Consider the following 21,097-nt stretch of genomic DNA (forward strand, 5'->3'; position numbering starts at 1 on the left):
TATAATAACCTGCAAAAAAGGAAAGAAAGAAAGAAAGAAAGAAGAACTGCCACACAAACTCGGTAGTTCATTACCAGCAGAAATAATGTTTGCATCATCAGCAATTACGCCAGACCCAGCGAAATGAGACCCCATTAAAGAAAAAAAAAAAAACTGCAGGTCTGAAAAAAGGTTGCACTTAATAAGAGATTCTTTGAGAAGGGAGGGTCATAGTACGAAAGAGTATTGATATATGTTTTTTTTTAAATGAGCTCGTCAGAGAACTGAAATTCTTCAACACACATAGTAAGAGAAAATGTGTGAGGGTGATAATTTTTAATTTTAAGAAAAAAAACACGTTATCATCGAGTAACTAACCCTGATCAAAATATTCACAAAGAAATATGAATCATTTTAGCATTGAGCAATAGAAAATAAAACTGACTGGTTCAAACTGGAAATTGAAATTGAAAATTCTACTTGGGGTATCAACTAGTGTACAATGTTAAAACTGCAGGTTGCATATAGCACATTTTAATATGAAACGCTGGAGCACAAGGAACACACCTTTTAGGGTGCCATTTTACAACCGGAAACCCTAACAGAACCAAATGGTACTCTCAAGGGCGTGTCATTAGTGCTACAACGTTTTACCTTCAAAGGTGCAGTCTGCAGTTTAACAACAGGGTATGACTGTCGCGTTTGAGAGACCACAGAAACGTTTGAAAAACACCGAAGCAGTTCTTATAAAAATAAAAGTGCATTTTACGTAATGGTGGGGGGGGGGCTGCTTCAGCTTCTATTTGCACCATATTGCGACTGTCTGATCACTACTTTTAACTTTTTTTTCTAAAAGAGATTGAAAAAGCAGGAAAGCTATATACAGAATACTTAAAATTCTTATCTGCTGTCAATTTCTACATACAATTACAGAAATTTGTTTTTACTACACAATGAAACTAACAGTGACAACAAATAACATTGGAAAAGAATAATAAATATGACAAGAAGAACGACAAATGTCAAGAATTGGATGCTGAATTACCCTCTATATGCGCAATGATTTTGATATGAAGAAACACTTCAAACTTTTTTCGAAGAAAAAAACGGTGTGGCCCTAATTTCGTTAACACGAAATCCCCCCCTGTAAACCGAAAAAATACATAAATAAATAAGCAAGAATGAATGTTTTTTTTTTTTCTAACGAACACATTTCTAACGGGTACTCGGATCCAGCGAGCAAATGTAAAGGTCCCTCCACGCTTTTCATAAGCTAATTTCAACTGAAACATATACTTTTGGATATCCACTTGTACCCTCCCCCCCCCCCCGAACAAGCTTAACACAGGAAGTTGGGTGGCTAAAGATATGCGATGCAACTCTTATGGCACTTGCAATGCTTCCAAAAAATGCTATATTAAAAATTGGTTACAACAGGAAGATATTTTCAGACATGGAAATTATACGAGTAAAGACGACATTCCGACTTTTCACCGAAATAGTAGTAAAAAAGAAATCGGTTTTTACTGGCTATGAAAACTCAAAAAAGGTGAAGAAGATATCTCGAAAAATGGTGGAGGATGGGTAATCGGTTGTTTTAGTTATATTCTTGTAGGCAATTTGCATGACAATCAAAAGGAAGATCGTCAGAAGCATTTTTCATGCCACGCAGTGTCAATATAAGCTGTGCAAGTAAGTTTATAGAAATGCTTTCCCTGCACTTAAACGCTTATAGTTGATTATTTGCGACTTCAATTTTATTGAATTCAATTTTCAAATCAGCAATAAGTTTAGCATTTTCTTAAATATTTAACAATTTGTAAATAGTCCACACTTCACAAAAAAAGGACACATTTTAAAATGCATGTAATTATTTTACTCATGAATTTGTAAGCATAAATGCTGCTCTTGTGGGAAAGCTGCTTAGTGGTTAATTCAAACAGCAGAGGCTCATGTTTTGAATTTAGATGTGTGTATTAGCTTAACAATAGTTTCAAACAAGCTAGAGATGTAAATCGGCATTTGGAGTTTATACGGGATTAACTGCGCTTACGTTGAAATGTATACACATTACCACCAAAATGCACGGTATTAACGGCAATCTCGACAATTTATCCATCACAATGCGAGTTTAAAGCATGAATTTTAGAAACATCATTTCTATGTTATGAAATAAATATCGAGAATTGTTCGAGTTTGCAACCCCTCAATGATGCTATTTGGAATACGTAACACGTAGATCTGGAATCAGTAAAATGACGGTTTGAACATTGAAGTGATTAACATACTAAGTATAAATAATACAACGAAATGTAGCTAGTGTGACACAGTAAATAAAAATATTTATATCTGAACTTTTAGCATAGAATACAGATGCACTTTATTAATGTTTTAAAGGTAATAAATATCCAAATATCACTGTACAATTTTAGAGTTTACTTAACAATACTATTTTAACTAAACATGTAGTTAAGGTGAAAAATATGCCAAACTAAGGTTAGTTGAGCTGTGACCTCGACTTTGTTTACCTGTTTTAGGGGAATTTAGTGAAAAATTAGACGTGTTATTGACTCAATTTTAGTTGCAACATTTTTGAAAAGCTACTAAGAAAGTTTCTCAACTTAACTTAGCGCCAATTACCCCTCCCTATTTTCCGAAACTGAGGTAAACATTGTCAGAGTCGGAACTCAACTTCTCAGAGCCTGACAATACAATTATTCATATGGCATAAAACACCGCCTGAAGTTTTGAGCCTTATTATCATTCGGCTAACTTTAGCTTACTCCATACAGTAATAATTCAGTATATCCGTCGTCATTTATCAACTTCACATAAAGGTGAGAAAGTTATGTCCCACGTTTGAACAACACTTATTCACTTTCATTTAGTTATTTATTTATTTTCATTTGTGTATCTATTTTACTTAGCTTACCCATTTATTTTTTATTTCCATTTATGTATCTATTTTGCTAAATTTACTTATTTATTTGTTTACTAGTGGTATCCGCACGGCTTGCCCCATAATAGAAAAATTAAAAGGTCTTTTGGTTCGCCTGTATATTTACAAATAATGTATGGTGAATTTTCTCGCCAATTGGCTTGTACCCATGTTAAGGTTCCACGTTATGATGATTTCGTATCTCACCAATTGGCTTGTTAACATGTTACGGTTCCACGTTATGATAATTTCGTAATTTACTCGTCCATCTTATGATATTTTCGTTTTTAAAATTGGAATAGAAAAAGAACCACATCGAATTTTCGAAAAATCACTTCAAGGTGCAACACCCCATGCTACAAACTAACTTTGTGCCAAATTTCATGAACATCGGCCGAACGGTCTAGGCGCTATGCGCGTCACAGACATCCAGACAGAGAGACTTTCAGCTTTATTATTAGTACAGATTTTCGCATCAGATGTTTGGAATTAAATATGCAAATCGTTTTTTTTATGTGAGCCCCTAGAATATACATTGAAATTCAATTTCTTAAATGGTAAGACCTATTTACTGTACTCAAAACAATACATTTTTTGTTATACTTCTGCAAGAAACCCAAAATTGTTCAGCCTTATTTAAGGTTTCAAACTAAAAGCTAATTTCGTAACTTTTTTAAGATTTCTGCAGATATCTTATAAACACTTAATTAAAAGTAATAATCTCCGTACTCGGCCATAAAGGCTGTTGAATATTTAACGATGAAGTATGTATCTCCTGAAATTTTCCTTTTTATTATTTTCCATAATTACTTTTTAATATATTAGAGAATACGATTTACTAGGAAGGATATCTTACAGTCTAATTTGGGACACACATTTAAATTTTCCTGACTACGTCTCGAAAAAAAAAAGAAAAACTTTTTTTTTCATTTTGCTATCTATTGTACGTTAGCTTTATTGTACGAGCTGGCCTATTTGGTTTTCGTTGGGGAAAAAAATGAATTTTTGGCATTTTGAATTCAAATTATGTTTTTCGCAATCAGGAGCGCGTGTGTGTATGTATGCGCGTGTGTGTTTGTGTAGGCTCATGTGTGTGGGTGCGTACGTGTGTGTGTATGTATGCATGTGTGTGCATGTTGTGTATGCAGTGCTGTGTGTGTGTAGGCGTTCGTGTGTGTGTGCATGTTGTGTATGCAGTGCTGTGTGTGAACGCGCGTGTTATGTGTGTGTGTAGGAGTGTGTGTATGTGTGCGTAGGTGTGTGAGTTTGTATGTGCGTGCGTGTATGCGTGTGTGTGTGCAACCTGGAGACGGTTTTCGCTAGAGGAGCAGCATTGTGAGGAGCCGGTCGATGGTGATGCTTCAGTGGGTGGTGCTGGTGGGAAAATAAAATAATAGCACGCCAAAACAGTCAAATGAGAACAATAAGCAATCGTGATTGCTCAAAAAAACGTGAAAAATACGTCTCTATAGAAATAACGTCAACATTTCCCTTTGTTGTCACAAACTAGTTTCTTCAAAGCAGGATTTCTACTTTTTTAAAGGAAGATTTTTTTTTTAAATTTATTATTATTGTTTTAATTTTATATTTGCTTACTATAACGAATCGTACATAAGTAAAATGAACGCATACGAAAAAAAAATGCAAATGCACGTGCATGTATATGGAGTAAATTTCATTTATTAGTTAAGAACACATCGATTTTTATTCATATATGCTTTTAACATATACAGATGTTCTAATTTTTTATAGCACCTTTAGCTCCAGACAAGAGACATCTATTATCAGTCAACTCAACTACCGCCATCATCAACCTCAATGCGTGGCACAGTGGCGGATGCCCAATGCGTTTCTTCATCATACAATATAAACTCAGTGGACATCAAGAATGGAAGCTTGTTAGCAACAATATTAACCCAGAACAGCAGGTTGTGACACTTGCTGATTTGATTCCAGGAACTTGGTACTCTCTTTTGATGACAGCTCGAAATGATGCTGGATCGACAGACGCAGAATATGTTTTTGCTACGTTAACAGCTACAGGAGGTAAGCATAGATTGGTTTCTTTCTTGTTCTTAGTATTTTCTATCGCTTAGTATGCGTCATATCAATCTAAATAATTGCTTGCCATGTTCGTCGTTAGAGGTACAGATAAATCCGATATTTATTGCACGAAATACAAATTCATATTTTACTTTGCTCTGTAGGGTTTGACAAAATAAAATCCGATAGTTATATTTTAATGTTTAGTTTCTACTGTTTTTCCGTAATTTTAAACAGTGTGCATAAGTCTTAACAGTCACATATGACTTTTCATTGTATTTTTAAATAATAGTTATTTACAGGATTTTGATGCAGAATTTAATCAGAAAATATTTTTCAAAAAAAGTCTCACCCAATATCTTAAGATATATGCTTATTTTGTAGTAAGTTACCGCCCTAAAGCCAGAGCTAAGGCAGTAATACTTAAAATACACCACCAGCTATTTCATCCGAGGACTGCAGTTTCATGCTTTTTAGCACTCATCAGCCCGGAATAGGAATCACATAAGCTGGAGGCGTAAAACCTCTTAAGGGAGCCAAGAGAGCCAAACAAACTGGTAGCTAAGGCAGAATTAGCAAACCAGATGAGCAACCGCCGCAATGGTGCGGTTCAACTCAAAGATTGATGGCAAAGCATGGTATTTTGTAGTAAGTTACCGCCCTAAAGCCAGGGCTAAGGCAGAAATACTTAAAATACACCGCCAGCTCAGTTACTTCATCCGAGGACTGCAGTTTAGTGCTTTTTAGCACTCATCAGCCCGAAATAGGAATCACATGAGCTGGAGGCGAAATTTCTTATGTATTTCTGCCTTAGCCCTGGCTTTAGGGCGGTAACTTACTACAAAATACCATGCTTTGCCATCAATCTTTGAGTTGAACCGCACCATTGCTGCGGTCGCTCATCTGGTTTACTAATTCTGCATTAGCTATCAGTTTGTTTGGTTCTCTTGACTCCCTTAAGAGGTTCTTCGCCTCCAGCTCATGTGATTCCTATTCCGGGTTGATGAGTGCTAGAAAAGCATGAAACTGCAGTTCTCGGATGGAATAACTGAGCTGGCGGTGTACTTTAAGTATATATGCTTATTTGTTTCGAAAAAATTGAAATAAAAATGCACGAAAAAGCATTGGTTAAGCTAGAAATGCTGCTAATTTTTCTTAATTAAAACAAGATTTTTTATTTTGATTACAAAATGTTTTAAATATCTTTAAAAATACTTTAAGCATACTTAAAATATTTCTTTTTAAACATTTTTCATTATATTTAATCGAAATATTGGTCCAATTTTCCATTTCCTTAATTCACGTAAATATCGCGTCCCTCTTATTAACAAAAGGTAAAATTACTTCTAAAACTCTATAACGGCATATTTTGTACACTTGCAAATATTCAAGTGTTTCAAAAATCAGAAAATGTTTGCCATGGTAGCCGTAGTTTTTACGAATCATTCATTTATCAGCTTAGCCTTTTTTTGGTTCATACAACTATTTCCGCTTATTTATTAAAGATCAGAGGCTTACAACTTGCACATAGTTACATATGCCGCCACACATGACAACTTGGAAAAGTTAGGACTACAGAAATAAATAAAAAATTAGCTTCCAAGAAACTGTTGAATAAGTTTATTTCTATAGTTTGTTCTTAAGATGTAGGGGAATGGGGGCAAATTGAAATAGCGGGGCAAATTGAAATGGGAAAATATTTACTCTGCTTTTCGCGCTACCTAACTACTAATATTTTAAGTATTTAGTACGACATGTTGTCTATTCCAGTCAGGATTCCAGTCTGAAAATTAAAGCATATAATACAGGATTTTTTCAAAAATTCATACCCTTATTGTAATATTTGTTGTAAGTAAAAAAAAATTTTTTGTATAATAAAATGTTACAGTTCTTATTATGACACCTATTTATTGACACCTTTAAATATTATGTGCTGTAGGGATTTAATTAGTATTAATTGCATTTGTATTTTCAATATTTTGTACATTTAGTCTAATAGGGGAGTATGAGACAAAGTGTAATAGCTGGGCAAAGTGAAATGGAGAAATATTTACTCTGCTTTTAGCGTCACGAATCTAGTAATATTTTAACTATATAGTACCACATATTATCTATTCCAGTCAGTAAAAAAATACTACTTAGCGTTAAAGCATTTAATAAACGGGCACTTTTCAAAAATTGATACTCATATTGTAATATTTTGTTGTAAGTCAAAAATTATTTTAGTTATTATAAAATGATAAATTTCTTGTTATTATCACTAAATATTAATATAGACCTTCCAATACTCTGTGAAATATTTATTTAGTTAATATTAGGCTCATTTGTATTTTAAATAATTTTCTACAATCAGTCAAGTACATGCTGGGCAAAGTAAAATAGTTTAATTTGTTTTCTCACTCATTCTTGTACTAAACCAATTACGTATTTATTTATCAATTCATTGATTTACATTCTTCCATTTACTAATGCACTGATTCATTTATTCATTCACTTATTTTATTATTCATTCACTCTTTTACTAGTTCATTTATTTTTCATTACATATTAATTAATTAACTAATTTAATTTTCAGTTCATTGTTTTTGTGTTTTTTCATTTACTCTTTGAACCTTTTATTAACTGATTAATTTCATCAAAAATGTTTTTTTTAAAGAGTTTAATTGAAAAAGGTTTCATAGAAAAATATTACAAGTTTCACTTTGCCCCAAGGAAAAAATAATAAAATTTTCCAATTTTTTTGAAGGCACAAATTTACTGCCAAAAATAAGAAATAATGTTTTAATGTAAGTTTTACTTTTTAAATAGATTGTTCTTTCTTTATGTGCAGTAATTTTCAAAATAAATTTCCAATTTGTTCATTTTGAAAAAGCTATCTTAACCATTTCACTTTGCCCCACATTCCTCTACTTGCAAAGCTAAGTGGATGGGGCAAAGGGAACTAAATTGTTTTATTTACTCACTTAATTATTTATTAAATCACTTAAATAATAATTTAGTAATTAATTCATTTACATTACTTTTATTATTCATTCATTCACTTATTTTCTTATTCATTCACTCTTTTACTTACTCATTTATTTGTCTTCACATAATAGTTAATTTATTTGTTCGTTAATAATTTCCCTATTTTTTTCATTTTTTCATTCAACCTGTTATTTTATGTCTCATTTAAAGAAAAATATTTTTCTATACTCAAATTGAAAAATTTTAACTTAAAAAAATATTTTATTTTTCGCTTAGCCCCATGAATTTTTGAAACGAAAACTTTCCACTTTTTTTTTAATGTTATACAATTTACGGCCAAAAATACAAAAAAAAAAATTTTCTATGCAAGTTTTTCAAAAAATACAATGTTCTTACTTTATGTACTGCGATTTTCAAAACGAATTTCCAATGTGTTCATTTTGAAAAAGCTTAGTCATCTTAACCATTTCACATTCCCACCTCTTTATTCACATCTAAATAGTCTTAAAGTTAATTTAAACTTTTTTTATATATCTGTTTCCCGATTTTTTCACTGTTAACCAATTTTTGGTTTTACTGCTTGTTTAAACTTAATTTCTTTTGTTTTTCTTAATCGCAATATTTTCTGTTTTTCTGTTTATGATTACTGAAAATACTAATTTATTTTATTTCTTACAGAGCTTCCACTTCGACCATCAGAGCACAGTGATGTGGGGTCCTCCTTATACAAACATCTAACAATCACTATTCCACTTGTTTGCTCATCAGTCGTTTTGGTCGTCGTAATATGTATACTGCTCATAGTCACGAAACGAAGAAGTTCAACTCCACGTCTCCGAAATCCCGATGGTAGTATTTTCTACTTTCCTTAGTACATGCTGTACCTTTTGTCTACAGCATGCTTTTCATTTTATTGTATTTTTCATAATAAGGTTTTGAACAGCAAAAATGGTGAAAGAGGCACTAAACGTCGCGGCAGAGATATCCCCTCACAACACAAAAAAAAAAAAAAAAATAAATAAATAAAAATAAGTAAATAGATTGAAAAAGTAAAAAATAATAAATAAACGTAAAATAAATAAATAAATAAATAAATAAAAATAAACAAAATATGTATAAGAAATATAAAACAATTAAAATGATATCACAACAAGTTCTTAGGATGGATATTTTGCGGCTGTTTGATTCCTTTTCGATTCAAGCTTTTGCCTCACTTGCGTTTACAATACTTCCAGGGTCAGATAAGGGGCCATTCATTAAATACGTAAGGATGATTTTCGCAATTCATGACCCCCTCACCCCATGTAAGGGTAGGTAATATTTTTCACCCCCTCCCCCCTATTCTTACGTAAGATTCCATTTTGTTTTTCAATATAATAAAATAACGAATGTTGAAATCGTTACATCACTGGGAACGTTATTAAATTCACTATTTTTAAATTAAATCTTTTTGTGTAAAGAAATATTTACTGACTAGACTGAAAGTTTTTTCGATTTTTTTTGATGCAATATTAATTAAAAATAAAAAATGCCTTACACAGTACGACTTTTTTAGTATATTTTACACTATTCATTTTGCTCACCTTGTCTAGTGGTCAAAGAAGTCTGACTGCGACAGAAAGGTACGGGTTCGAATCCCGGCTCGGGCATGTTACTTTCTCTCTACCGTCCTTGTCCTTTCTTTGTATGAATGTGTTGTTATGCTGTGAATGGTTGTCTACCCTATAAACGGGTCCTTATGGCATGTGTGTACTGTGTAGAAGTCGGACTTCACACCAAATTACGGTACAGTTGGAGAAGTGAGGTAAATTGTTAGCAATTGTAGCGATTCATTATTCGTAAAGGAAAATAAAGTAGCTCATCCTAACACGTTTCTTACCTTCCAGACACAAATGAAATATAATCTCTGCCAAATCACTTGAACACGTAATTTCCAATTTAAAATATCGACTTGGAAAATATTACGTAAGAATGGGTTTGACCTCCCCCCCCCCAAATTTATGTAGAGATTTTTCCAACCCCCTATCCCCCTCCGGACCCTTACATAATTAATGAATTGCCCTTAAACGGCAGTATCAACAAAATTGAGTGTTTGAGTTACTTGAAGAAATGTGCTTTTGATTCCACATAAAAAATAGTAACATGTTGGAATTGGACGTTCTTCTCGTGCTTTATTTTCAGCAAAAACCAACTAAGCAAGCTTCTAACTCCGCATCTAAAGTAGAATAGATTAATGACAAAAATGCAAAAATCCGAAAAGGAAAAAAGAAAAATTTGTAGATTGATACTGCTACTACTATTAGCACTAATATGCTGTCTACCTTTCAGAAGAGATTAATACCGAGATATTTACGACTTATTTGTGACATCTTTATTTTTTATTTTTCTCGCAGTTTCACTTTATAATTTGCTACGTTTATTCCAGCAGATAGATTTTTTCCCCCTTTGGGCCTTTTTAGTGCTTTGGGCTATTAAAAACGGAATTTGAATCAACGTCCAAGCTAAACACAGGTTTTTTCATAACTCTAATTTATTGCAAAATGCTAAGGCGAAACAAACGCGAGTGAGCAATTGCACTAGTCCGATGACGTCACAGGCAAAAACAAATATGGTACATGCGCGTAGTTCGGCTATGGTGAAAATATTTTGCCCTTAGACGATCTATTTTATGTTTTTGTTGATACAGGAGAAGCTTTTATATTGGAACAGCACTCGATAATAGCCATCGACCACGAAAACTGACTTACTTCTCCTCTATTTAACAATTAGAATCTCTTAAGTATCATCTTGTTGGAAGACAACAGAGCCATGTTATACAGATAGAATAGCTAATATATCTATTATGGGCTCAACGTTATCAACTTATTATGAATATGGTAGTTATTATCTTAAAAATAAATAAACGACTTTACCTTAAAAAAATATATGTATAAAAATATAAACAGTAGTACCTTAAGTTTAGTGTTTCAGACTAATAAATAAATTTAATATTCGTTTATTTTATTTATCGATCTTCTATTTAAATGTGAGTATGGATATCTATGTGTATACATCTACATTAGTATGTTCCTGAATGTAGTTCTCAAATCTATATTACAAAAAAATACGCAATGGGGTTGTTTCCTTCAGTCGAAAGTAATACGTTTAGTCACTGAAATTGGTAGAATAAGCAAAAATAATAACATTGATCCAGGAAAAACTTTTATTTTCCAAGCAGTTATTTTTCATTAGATCTTTTAAATGTCCGATTTTGGAAATAAAGCGTGGTCTTTGTGACGTCACAAGTAATGTACTTTGGCGCGCTATTCCATTGCCGCGCTAAATATTTACGCTTTGCTTTCAACCACATTGCCATTTTATGACGTTATGATAGCTTGCACTGTTTACTAATGGCATCCGTGAATGGCATTTCATCACTTGTGATGTCACGTGCAGAAGCGTAAAAAATGAATTTCAATCAGCGTACGGATTAAAATAAGTGTTAAAAATATTAAACTTTGTCAAATTATTTAAAAAATGGTTAAATTCTAAATTTTTAAGCATGGTCTTTCAGAAAAAAATACTTTTAAAATTTTGGAAACAACCCCATTGCTCCACTTAAACAAATTTATTTTCAGGAGCAGAAAATAGTGACAGTATCAAACAAGACAGTATTGCATTGACAGCCCCTTATGATATACGACAGGAGCCCGCCTATTTTTCTTCTCACTATTCAACAGGCAGAGGTCAAAGTTACGAGAGAAATATTGGCATGCATCCGAATGTACGAAATGTTCCCAACACTGGTACTTTTGGCAGTACGAGGAACTATTCCTGTGATACACCAAGAAAGGTATGAGCCTACGTAAAACTATGTTTAAGTGCATGCACCAGTTGTGCTGCAAAAGTTGACTTTTTTTTAATTTATAGGAGCATATCAAAGGTGAATAGAAGTTGAGACGTTACTTCATTCATATATTTATCGAAAACTGTTTTATCTTTTAAGATAGGCGAACACCCTAAATATTTTTTTTCTTCAATATTCAATGCACCTTTCTAAATCTTTATACGATTATTAAATATGACATAAATAACACTTTTGACTACTTATTTGTTGAAAAAAAAATTGATAGTTTTTTTTTTAAATATAAAAGCCATATATTTAGCAAAAAACTACCATTACCTTAACACTACCAGTGCATTTTACTTTTTCATTATTTTAAAACCTTTTTGTGTCAGTCTCTTCGTGAGATATCAGAGAGTGATACGACCCTCCAATTTAGAAGTGAAGAAGTAATTAACTAAAAACAGGTTTTATGGGTAAATGTTCGAAAAATTTCCCCGAAAAACGTGTTTTTTGCCGTCTAAGTTTAATTGATCATTATTTAAAAACCACATATTGCATGCACATTAACTTTTTAAGGTTTATATCACAGTAATGTGGTCAATTACCATGTTTACAAAATTTCAAATCTTTAGAGTTAATATTTTTTCGATAGAGTTGTTCGCGTATATAAAAACTTGAAAACGTGATTATGAGAAAAAAAAAAGTAAATTTCAGTTATAAGATATGCAATTGAGTTTAGTAAATTACATCTAGTATTCTCCATAATTTACCGATTTAAAAAACAATTGCAGATTTAGGAAGAAGAACACTGGGGTTTTCTAAATTTTTCAAAATCTCAAAATCGATTTTTTTTTTCGAAAATAAAGGTGTTCGCCTACCTTAAATATCTTCATTAATGATTCTGAAAACACTGTTGCGTGTTCTAAATACCATCATCATTAAAATGTATTGTTTGACAACATTTTTGTACATTTTCCTTAAAGTTTTCTCTTAACAGGCAAAACAGTCACAAATTTCTTTTCTTTAAAAACATAGTTTAGTGTGCGTGCAATTTTTCGATATTCCGGTTATCACATCCAGAGACTGCAGTTTCGTAACGGTTACGGACTGATCCGTCTGGAATAGTGAATCACTGAGATCGAGATGTCACCTCATTCAAGCTGAATGTGCCATCTACCTCGTAGACAAATTAAATTTATTTCATCAGCGAGAGTCTGCAACAAGAATGAAACAGCAGTCTCTGGATGTGATAACCAGGCTGACGGTACATTGCATGTAGTTCTGTCTTAGTCATTCCTTAAGAACAGAAACGTACTGCTTAAGGCGATAAACGGGTTTCAATTTTTTTAAAGTAATTTTCAGTGAATTTCTTTAAAATGTTCAGCATGGTTACATGATGCTAATACCAACTCAAATAAAATTTTATTTAATTATCAAAAGAATTATTTTTTAAATTTAAATTTTGATTTTTTAACGCTTTGTTTATATTGCTCCTAGCATATGAAATTTCATCAAAATTAAAAAAAAAAAATACTGGCTAAATAAGATACGTAAAACAACCAAAAATAGAACATTGGAATTACTTTTTCCGAATTTTTTGAAAAAGATAAATAATGGAAAAAAGCTGAAAACCTGACGTTTTCGGAAAACTATGTCCATATGTCCATAAAATATAGCAAATATATTGCCCAAAGCTAACCAAACAGAATTTTTTTCCCCCCAAAAAAATGTTAACAAACCTCTTAAATACTTGTTATACAATTTTCAGCAATTTAAATAATAACTCGATTCTTTGGAACGGTTTGAACTTTATAATGTTGTTGAAAGTTAGGTTTTGAAAAAATCAAAATTTTCTGTTTTACTGTTGTAAATTTCATTATTGAATAAACAATTTAGTTTTTAAACAAATTCACCACAAATAAGGTTTTATGAATCATTTATTAAATTTTAAATCAAGTATTAAAAATTAAGGTGGAGTATTAAGGGGTCAAGTATCAAAATTGGAGTCAAGTATTGAAAATGTGGAGAAATAATATGCATTGCACCTTACTTTTGATAGTAAACAAATACGGGATTAAAATGCAGGCCTCGTTTGCTCCACACGCACACGTTGGTCATTGGCACTGAGACTAAATATGGATCATTTCTGACGGCCACATGCATCGAATAATTTGCGATCCAGCTTGCATAAGTTCTGCAAAAATTGCATTGACGCTGCTTCGTATACCGACTTTAGCCAATCACCCCCCCCCCCCCCCCAATGCTTTTCCGTTACATCAGCGGAAATAAGAAAGGTGATGAATAGCGTGAAATCGATTTTCCCGCAATGATTGTTGATTCCACTTCAATTCAATCAGTATTTTTTAAAAATTATTACTGTCATTAAATCAATAACGAAATGTATATCTTAAGTAAAATTATTGATCTGGTTAATTATAAACTATAAACTCAGATCTGAAAGAATAAATGTACGTTATTTTTTTTCCAGTGCCAAAAAGGTGAACCTATCTATGAAACACCTACAATATATTTTTCTGCTTGCCATCAAACAAGTAAGTAACGTTATTTCTTATTTATTGTCAGTAATTTAACTTTGCATTCTTATGTTGAAAAATCATATATATGTAGGATTAAAATACGTTCGGATTTTGTCTGGACAGTCCGTGTTTCAAATTCCCTTCCGGATTAAAGTCCTGACTTGAATTCTATAGACCAAAAATGGGAAATCATAAATCCAGCTTTCTTTTACTCTTTAAGCTTCAGCTTGCATTAGGGTCGCGAGGTGAAAAGTTATGGAACTATTCAAAAACATTCAACTCTGTGACAATTGTATCAGCAACAAAATATGTTTAGTGCCATCAATTGTAATCATTCCAAGGCTTTTTGCACCTGCATTTCATTTTAATGTGCTAATGTATGATTAAATAATTTTAAGAAAAAAAAATCGGCATTTTATTACCTTTAATTGTCCATTTAATATCTTTAGTCAACAAGGTTCCATATTATTTGGTACTAATTAGATATATGATGTTTGCTAACTCCATCCACCTTTTTTGTATCGAAACCAAGTTTAATGTTTGCTTATTCAATGTACAGAAGCACAATTCATATTGATATTTAAAATTAGAATCTTTCATAGAGTGTAGGAAAACATTTACTAAACAAATATGGCTATAGTTGGAGGAAACCTTAGCCGACAGCGAACCAATGCTGTGATTGCTATCTGAGTAGCCATCACAATGCAACTAGTTAGGTTTGCCTCAACTGCAGTGTGTAACGGATGTGTCTGCTGGATATTGAAAAACAAAGATCTTAAAGCTAAGGAACAAGCTGTCTATGCCCCGTACCAATACCTGAATTATAGTCATGTGTTATGGAATTCGTAGTGCATCGATGCAGGAAATCGTATGATAGTGTAATAAGAGAAAAAACCTAAACGAGTATTAATCAAAAGATCGGAGTAAAACATCTTTTTGAATGCATAAATATTTTTCGCTCGTTTCTCTGTTTTTGAGGTGTGAAGCCTTAGATTTTGCGGAAATCATAAGAAAACTCGCTAAATTTTGCTAGTTTCGGGGATTAATTGAAGGCATCTCACATCTTTCACCCACTTTGTCGATTCATATGTCCTGCTACATGCAGACAGTGAAATTAAGCGGTGCCGCAATATCTCGCCAAGGTTTTAAATTTGGCGCTTTTCTTGCTTAAAGTGCGGTTAACTTTAAGCTTTAATAATTCGATAACAGGTGAGTTATGCTAAAAAAAATCGTCAAAAAATGTCTTAATATTCTCTTTTGATTGCTAAAGGATGTTTTTTTTAGAGGTATAGCACTTTAAGTCGGGCACACTGTTTGATTTGTGGGCCATTTTGATAGTGGTCACTTGTTTTATGTTTAGTTTGGTTTGCCATTTCATCATGAATAGACAACAGGACGGTGCAACATGCCACATAGCGCGTGTCACAATTGATTTATTGAAAGAAACTTTCGGTGAACGAATAATTTCGCTTAATGAACCCGTGAATTGACCTGCAAGATCATGCGATTTAACTACGCTGGACTGTTTTTTGTGGGACTTTTTGAAGGCTCAAGTCTACACCGATAAGTCACACACGATTGACGCCTTGGACAAGAACATTCGCCACATATCACTCACATAGGGCCCCCATTGCTGCAAAAAGTGATAGAAAATTGGACTTCCCGATTAGACGTTCTCCAAGTGAGCCACAAGTGACCACATACCAGAAGTCACATTTAAATGAAAATGACAAAGAATCATCTTTCAAATAAAGTCAAATTCATGGCGATTTACATCATTTAACGGTGTTTTATTTGAACCTATACCTCTAAAAAAACACCCTTACATATTTAACTTTTTTTCATTGTTACTCAACTCGTGTGGCTCTCCGACAGGTATCATTTTTTTCTTCTTACGCGAACATATAAAGCCGGAGATATATCAAGCGAAACGCTACGCTTATACAATTAAAAGATTACGGGCTGCAGTGCCGTTGTCCGAATGTTCTAACTCCATGCGTTTCGACTACATCTGCGGCGGTAGTCTTCAGTGGCGGCGAGGACGAATCTTCCAGGGAAACGACGTCTCGCCAGCTGACGCATATGTCAAAGTGTTGCCTGTATTTATAGGGACAACGCTATATTTGCTTGCAACTTAAGTTGACAATGACAACACGGCGCGCAGAAGAAAAACCGAGTTAACAGATAAAACGTCATACCTATCCTGCCTACTTTGTGAGTAAGAGGAGATTGCTACCTGTCTATGAGCTGCTATTGCCTGTCCAGTTTGATTCAAATGGATAAAATGCTTCGATGTAAAAATTGAAATATTTAACGATTGACAGAAATTGTGACAAAAAAAGGTTGCATGTACGTGGGTTTAAATAACTAATCCGATTTCTAAAGTGAAGAGCGTAATGTCACCCAAATATAATAGAAGGGGCTTGGAGCTAGTTCCTTTTCTTATCCTCAGCTTATTTCTCTATTGTCAAGTTCACTTGCAGCCGAGTATAGCACCTTCTTCGTTCGGGTCGGGGATTGGCTGACGGACGTCAGTCCTGGTTTCTGATTGGAGGAGGGAGGGGATTTCTGGTTTGGAGTGGATACACTCGCACCACGGCATAACAGCTCGGAATCTTTCAATTATATTGACTCTGGCCGTGAAAGTATCATTCTTACATTACCTGCGTATATAGTTCGGAATATTAGCCCTTTTATTGTACTTTTATGATCTGAAATGCATTATAACCTACAAAACTTAATAAACTTGTAAAACTATTTTTTTTTTTTTTTAATTTTCTATAGGTAATGGATTGCGCTCATGTCATGATATAGACATTTACGAAATTCCAGATAGAAGTAGGATGAACCTATACGATGAAAAATTTCACAGAGAAGCTGCTGACGGGTAAAAATATAGATCATTTCAATATTTTATAATATTAATTTTAAGGGGCCACAGTACCTTTCAAACTTTTTTTTTTAAATTTAAGTAAATTTTATATTTCTTTGAAACCATAACATGCATACTTCTTTCGTAATCCATAATTTATTTTCGAAATGTAAAAATATTGCCTACTTTTTTTAAAAAATTAAAAAAATTTAGGAAAATTTCAATTTCTTAAAATCTCTAAGGCTTTTTTATTTTTGCACTAATTAAAAAAAAAAAATTGCTAAACGATCACTATAATCATCACTAAAAATCTGTGCATTCATTTGCTTATGAGAATATTAGAACATTTTCTGTGATTAATTATGTAAAAAATCAACGTTTTTTTTTTCTAAATTTGATTTTTAAAGGATAAACATGCTCTAAACATTTGAGTAATTTATAAAATGCTTATCCAATGCACAGTTTTGTCAAATATGTTATCCCAATTCCAAAAAGTATTACTTTAAAGCTGTATCTTTAATAGAAAAAAATCTTTAGCGATTTTAATGACATGAAAACACAAAAACCATCATCGAGAAAAAGCAATTTAAAGGTTTTTTTTTTTTTTTGCATAAGAACACATAGCGAGCATGGCATAAAATCACTCATAACTTTTTAAATATTTGAATTAAATCAATGAAACTTTTCCCCTGTGTTCAGAATAGTTTTTGGTTTTGAAACAAGCAATAAAAGTTTTTTTGATCGTTTAATCATTTTTGAGGTACTGTAACCCCTTAACTGCTTAAACACGTTTCGACAGTAAATGAGGTGGGTATTTTGACACAAATTCCATTTTTGTAGCAATTCTAGCACTGAATCGGATAATGAAGAATTATTGTGCACTTTACTATCAACAGATGACGTCCTTCCACGAGAAGATGCCAGAGAATCAGAAACTGAATGTGATCGCTTATGTAAGAGTTTCATGTTTATTACATATTAATAAAATATATGCAAGTATTTAAATACATGATTATTCCTAAGAAAAATAACGTGAAATTCTGTAACAAGGAACTTCATTGGATTGCAAAGTTTGTTCGTCATAATCGAATTTTCGTAGTAACATGATTTAAGCAATATAAGTGAAATTAAAAATGAATTGCAATTTCGCTGAAACGGAAGTTTTATTGAAATGATTCGTAGGAATGAAATTTCACTCTAAATATGTTTTTCTGAGGCTGATTACGTTTATTCACTCTTGAAATAAGTCCCCATTGCCAAAACTTTATTTGCGACAGTTGCTAAAAAAGTAAGTTTTGCAGTAGAATTGAATACAAATTGTACGAAAGATAATCTGACTCAGTATTTCCATGCTATAAACTATTTTCTATAATAATATTTTTTAGCGGGAAAGCAAATGTAACCAATTATATACTATATAGTGTAGCTGAAGAACTCTCTTAATCATAAGTCATAACTTAAAAACTGATCCATAGATTGTTCCGAAATCATTGAAAGTCGATCCTTTAATTTAACTTATGAGCTATATTTTGGTCCTTCAAATTGCAATGTTTTACTGAAATATTAATTACGGTAATTTAAAATCCGCCAAAGTCACGAAAATAATTTTAATGACAAAACAAATAATAATAACAGTAAATAAAAATGAAAATATAGATGAAAACCCCTAAAACGGGTAAAACGGCAAATATTGATACATTTATAGTCAGGAAGTAATTAAAGAAGTTAGCCCTGAACTTAACGGGCATAATTTTTTCTACATCGTCATTCATTTTCTATCATCATGTATGCATCCTTCTCAAGCACTTCATTCCTCAATTTGTTTCAAGTACTACGCATACTGAGCATTGCACAAACTTTTATTTAAAAAGATAAAAAAAGAGTGTTTCTGTTTTGTAAAAATATAATTTTTAATATTATACGATTGAAAGTTCGTTCTCCAAAACTCTGCATAGCGCAACATTACGTAAATTTTTAACTACACTAGTCAACAAAAAATATCTTTTTTTTTTTGCATCCTGACTTTAAATAGTAAATCCCTACTAATTTTGGATCGAGAAAAACGAATATGGTAGTGGATTTGTTATATTAGCTCTTGTTTTCAAGATACATAAAAGTCCACTGGAGAACGATGCACAACAACCACGCATTTATTTGAAAGTAATGTTAAAAATGAAAAAAAAAAAAAAATCCTGTGCAATAAATGTTATTAAACAGTCCTCATTTATTAAACAACGCTCTTTTTTCCGAAAGCAGTGGTTGGCTTATTGCTGTAAATGCTTCATTTTCGTTTGTTTTTTGTACGTCAAACAAGAATATCTCTTGTAATAGTTCAGCAGCATTTGGTGAGCATTAACTCAGCCCAATGACCTTGATATCTGCGTTCCAGTATAAAGATATCTTGCTAATACCTTTTCTCATGCTCACTGCTCATGGCTTTAGTTTTAAAATAAAATATCCAGGAAGAAGTAAACAAAATAGAGTTTCATAGACACATCATTCAACAATGGTCACAGAACTTCCGTAGGGATTGTTTGACCGACTAACAGACGAGTATTTGAGTCAAAAAGCTGCCCAAAAATCGATATTTTCAACTTTACTGGTCATTGTCGGTCCTAAGTATCAAAACAGGTGAATAAACATGGCAGTATGTGAAAGCGTTCTTTTTTGATTGAAACTAACCATTAAAGTTATCAGCAGTCAGAACTTAACACTTTTATGATTCAGTTGTCCTGGTTTGGGACATCCAAGTTTTTCCACAAACCTTCATTGTTTTATTTTTTATGTTAAAGGTGAGGCTAGACGAAATATTTATTATGGAAGGGCTCGAGCAAGGTTTGTACTCTATTATTCATCAATTTATATACACACATTTTTATTTTTTTCCTTTAATGCCTTTCTTCAAGCCTCACAAAGACGCGTCCCTCTCATTTTTTTTCTTGTAAGACAATGTTCTTAAATATTCTGTTCTCCTTTGTACTACTTCCTATAATACTGTTAATTTTGACAATCAGAAAAATAATAAAGCTAAAAATAGAGTAGTCGATTCATTTCATAAATTTTTCTTTTTTCGGTTACTTTTGGGTTTCCAAGTTTTAGACTGGTACATAAGTTGAAAAGAAGTACAGGATATTATAAATTAGACTATAGAAAGACGGTTTGATACTACGGACTGACTTCGAAGTGGGACCAAGATATAAAACAGGGGGATATTTTTCAATTTCGATATTTTCAAGAGAAATCCCTAATTTTTGCTAGTCCGGTTTCTACTTGCTTGAACTTTGCATCAAATAGCCCTTATGTACTGTATTTATAATATTGTGTAATTGCTTTTCAGTTGTACTCATGACTGAAGCCAAAGAACCTAAAAGTAATCGAAAAAGCTCAAAATTGTGGAACTCAATACACAGCTTTATTATTTTTCCGGGAAAACTTTTACTGCAGATTATTGCTTTAATGAGTAGTCATTATTTGATATACACTCCTGTTTGTGAAAATTGCAACACCATGAAGGAAGCATCATAGTTGAATGAAATTTAATACACAGTTAAATGGTAATAGTGTAAATAAATGATTACATTTTCAAACCAAACAACCAGTAAAAAGAGATAGAAATTAGTCTTTTGTGTGGCAACCACGTGCCACAATGAGCTGCTACACGACGGAGTGAAACAAAGTTTGAATATCTGCCTGCGGAAGAGTATTCTGTATTGTTCGCATGCGCAACCAAAGTTCGTCTGTCGAAGCAACAGGACGAGGATCACGAGAAAGACGCCGCCCAACGAAATCCCACACATGTTCAACCGGTGACATATCCAGGGTATATGCAAGTCAAGGAAGACGTTGTACCTGCGGCGAATCAAGGTAGGATTTGACATTCTGGGCGACATGTGGACAGGAATTATCCTGATGGAATACAGCCCCTGGCAATCCTT

The 21,097-nt window shown here is 32.7% G+C and overlaps 1 protein-coding gene across 1 annotated transcript in view; it reads left to right on the forward strand.

Annotated features, from left to right (window-relative positions):
* Positions 1 to 21,097, forward strand: part of LOC129222552 (cell adhesion molecule Dscam2-like) — a 182,457-nt gene that overhangs the window by 159,917 nt on the left and 1,443 nt on the right. The window contains 7 exon segments of the mRNA XM_054857065.1: positions 4,670 to 4,963; positions 8,606 to 8,776; positions 11,545 to 11,759; positions 14,242 to 14,305; positions 17,075 to 17,177; positions 18,003 to 18,115; positions 20,500 to 20,532. Coding sequence (XP_054713040.1) covers positions 4,670 to 4,963; positions 8,606 to 8,776; positions 11,545 to 11,759; positions 14,242 to 14,305; positions 17,075 to 17,177; positions 18,003 to 18,115; positions 20,500 to 20,532 — 993 coding nt within the window.

Source organism: Uloborus diversus, chromosome 5 (assembly GCF_026930045.1).
Source record: "Uloborus diversus isolate 005 chromosome 5, Udiv.v.3.1, whole genome shotgun sequence".
NCBI lineage: Eukaryota > Metazoa > Arthropoda > Arachnida > Araneae > Uloboridae > Uloborus > Uloborus diversus.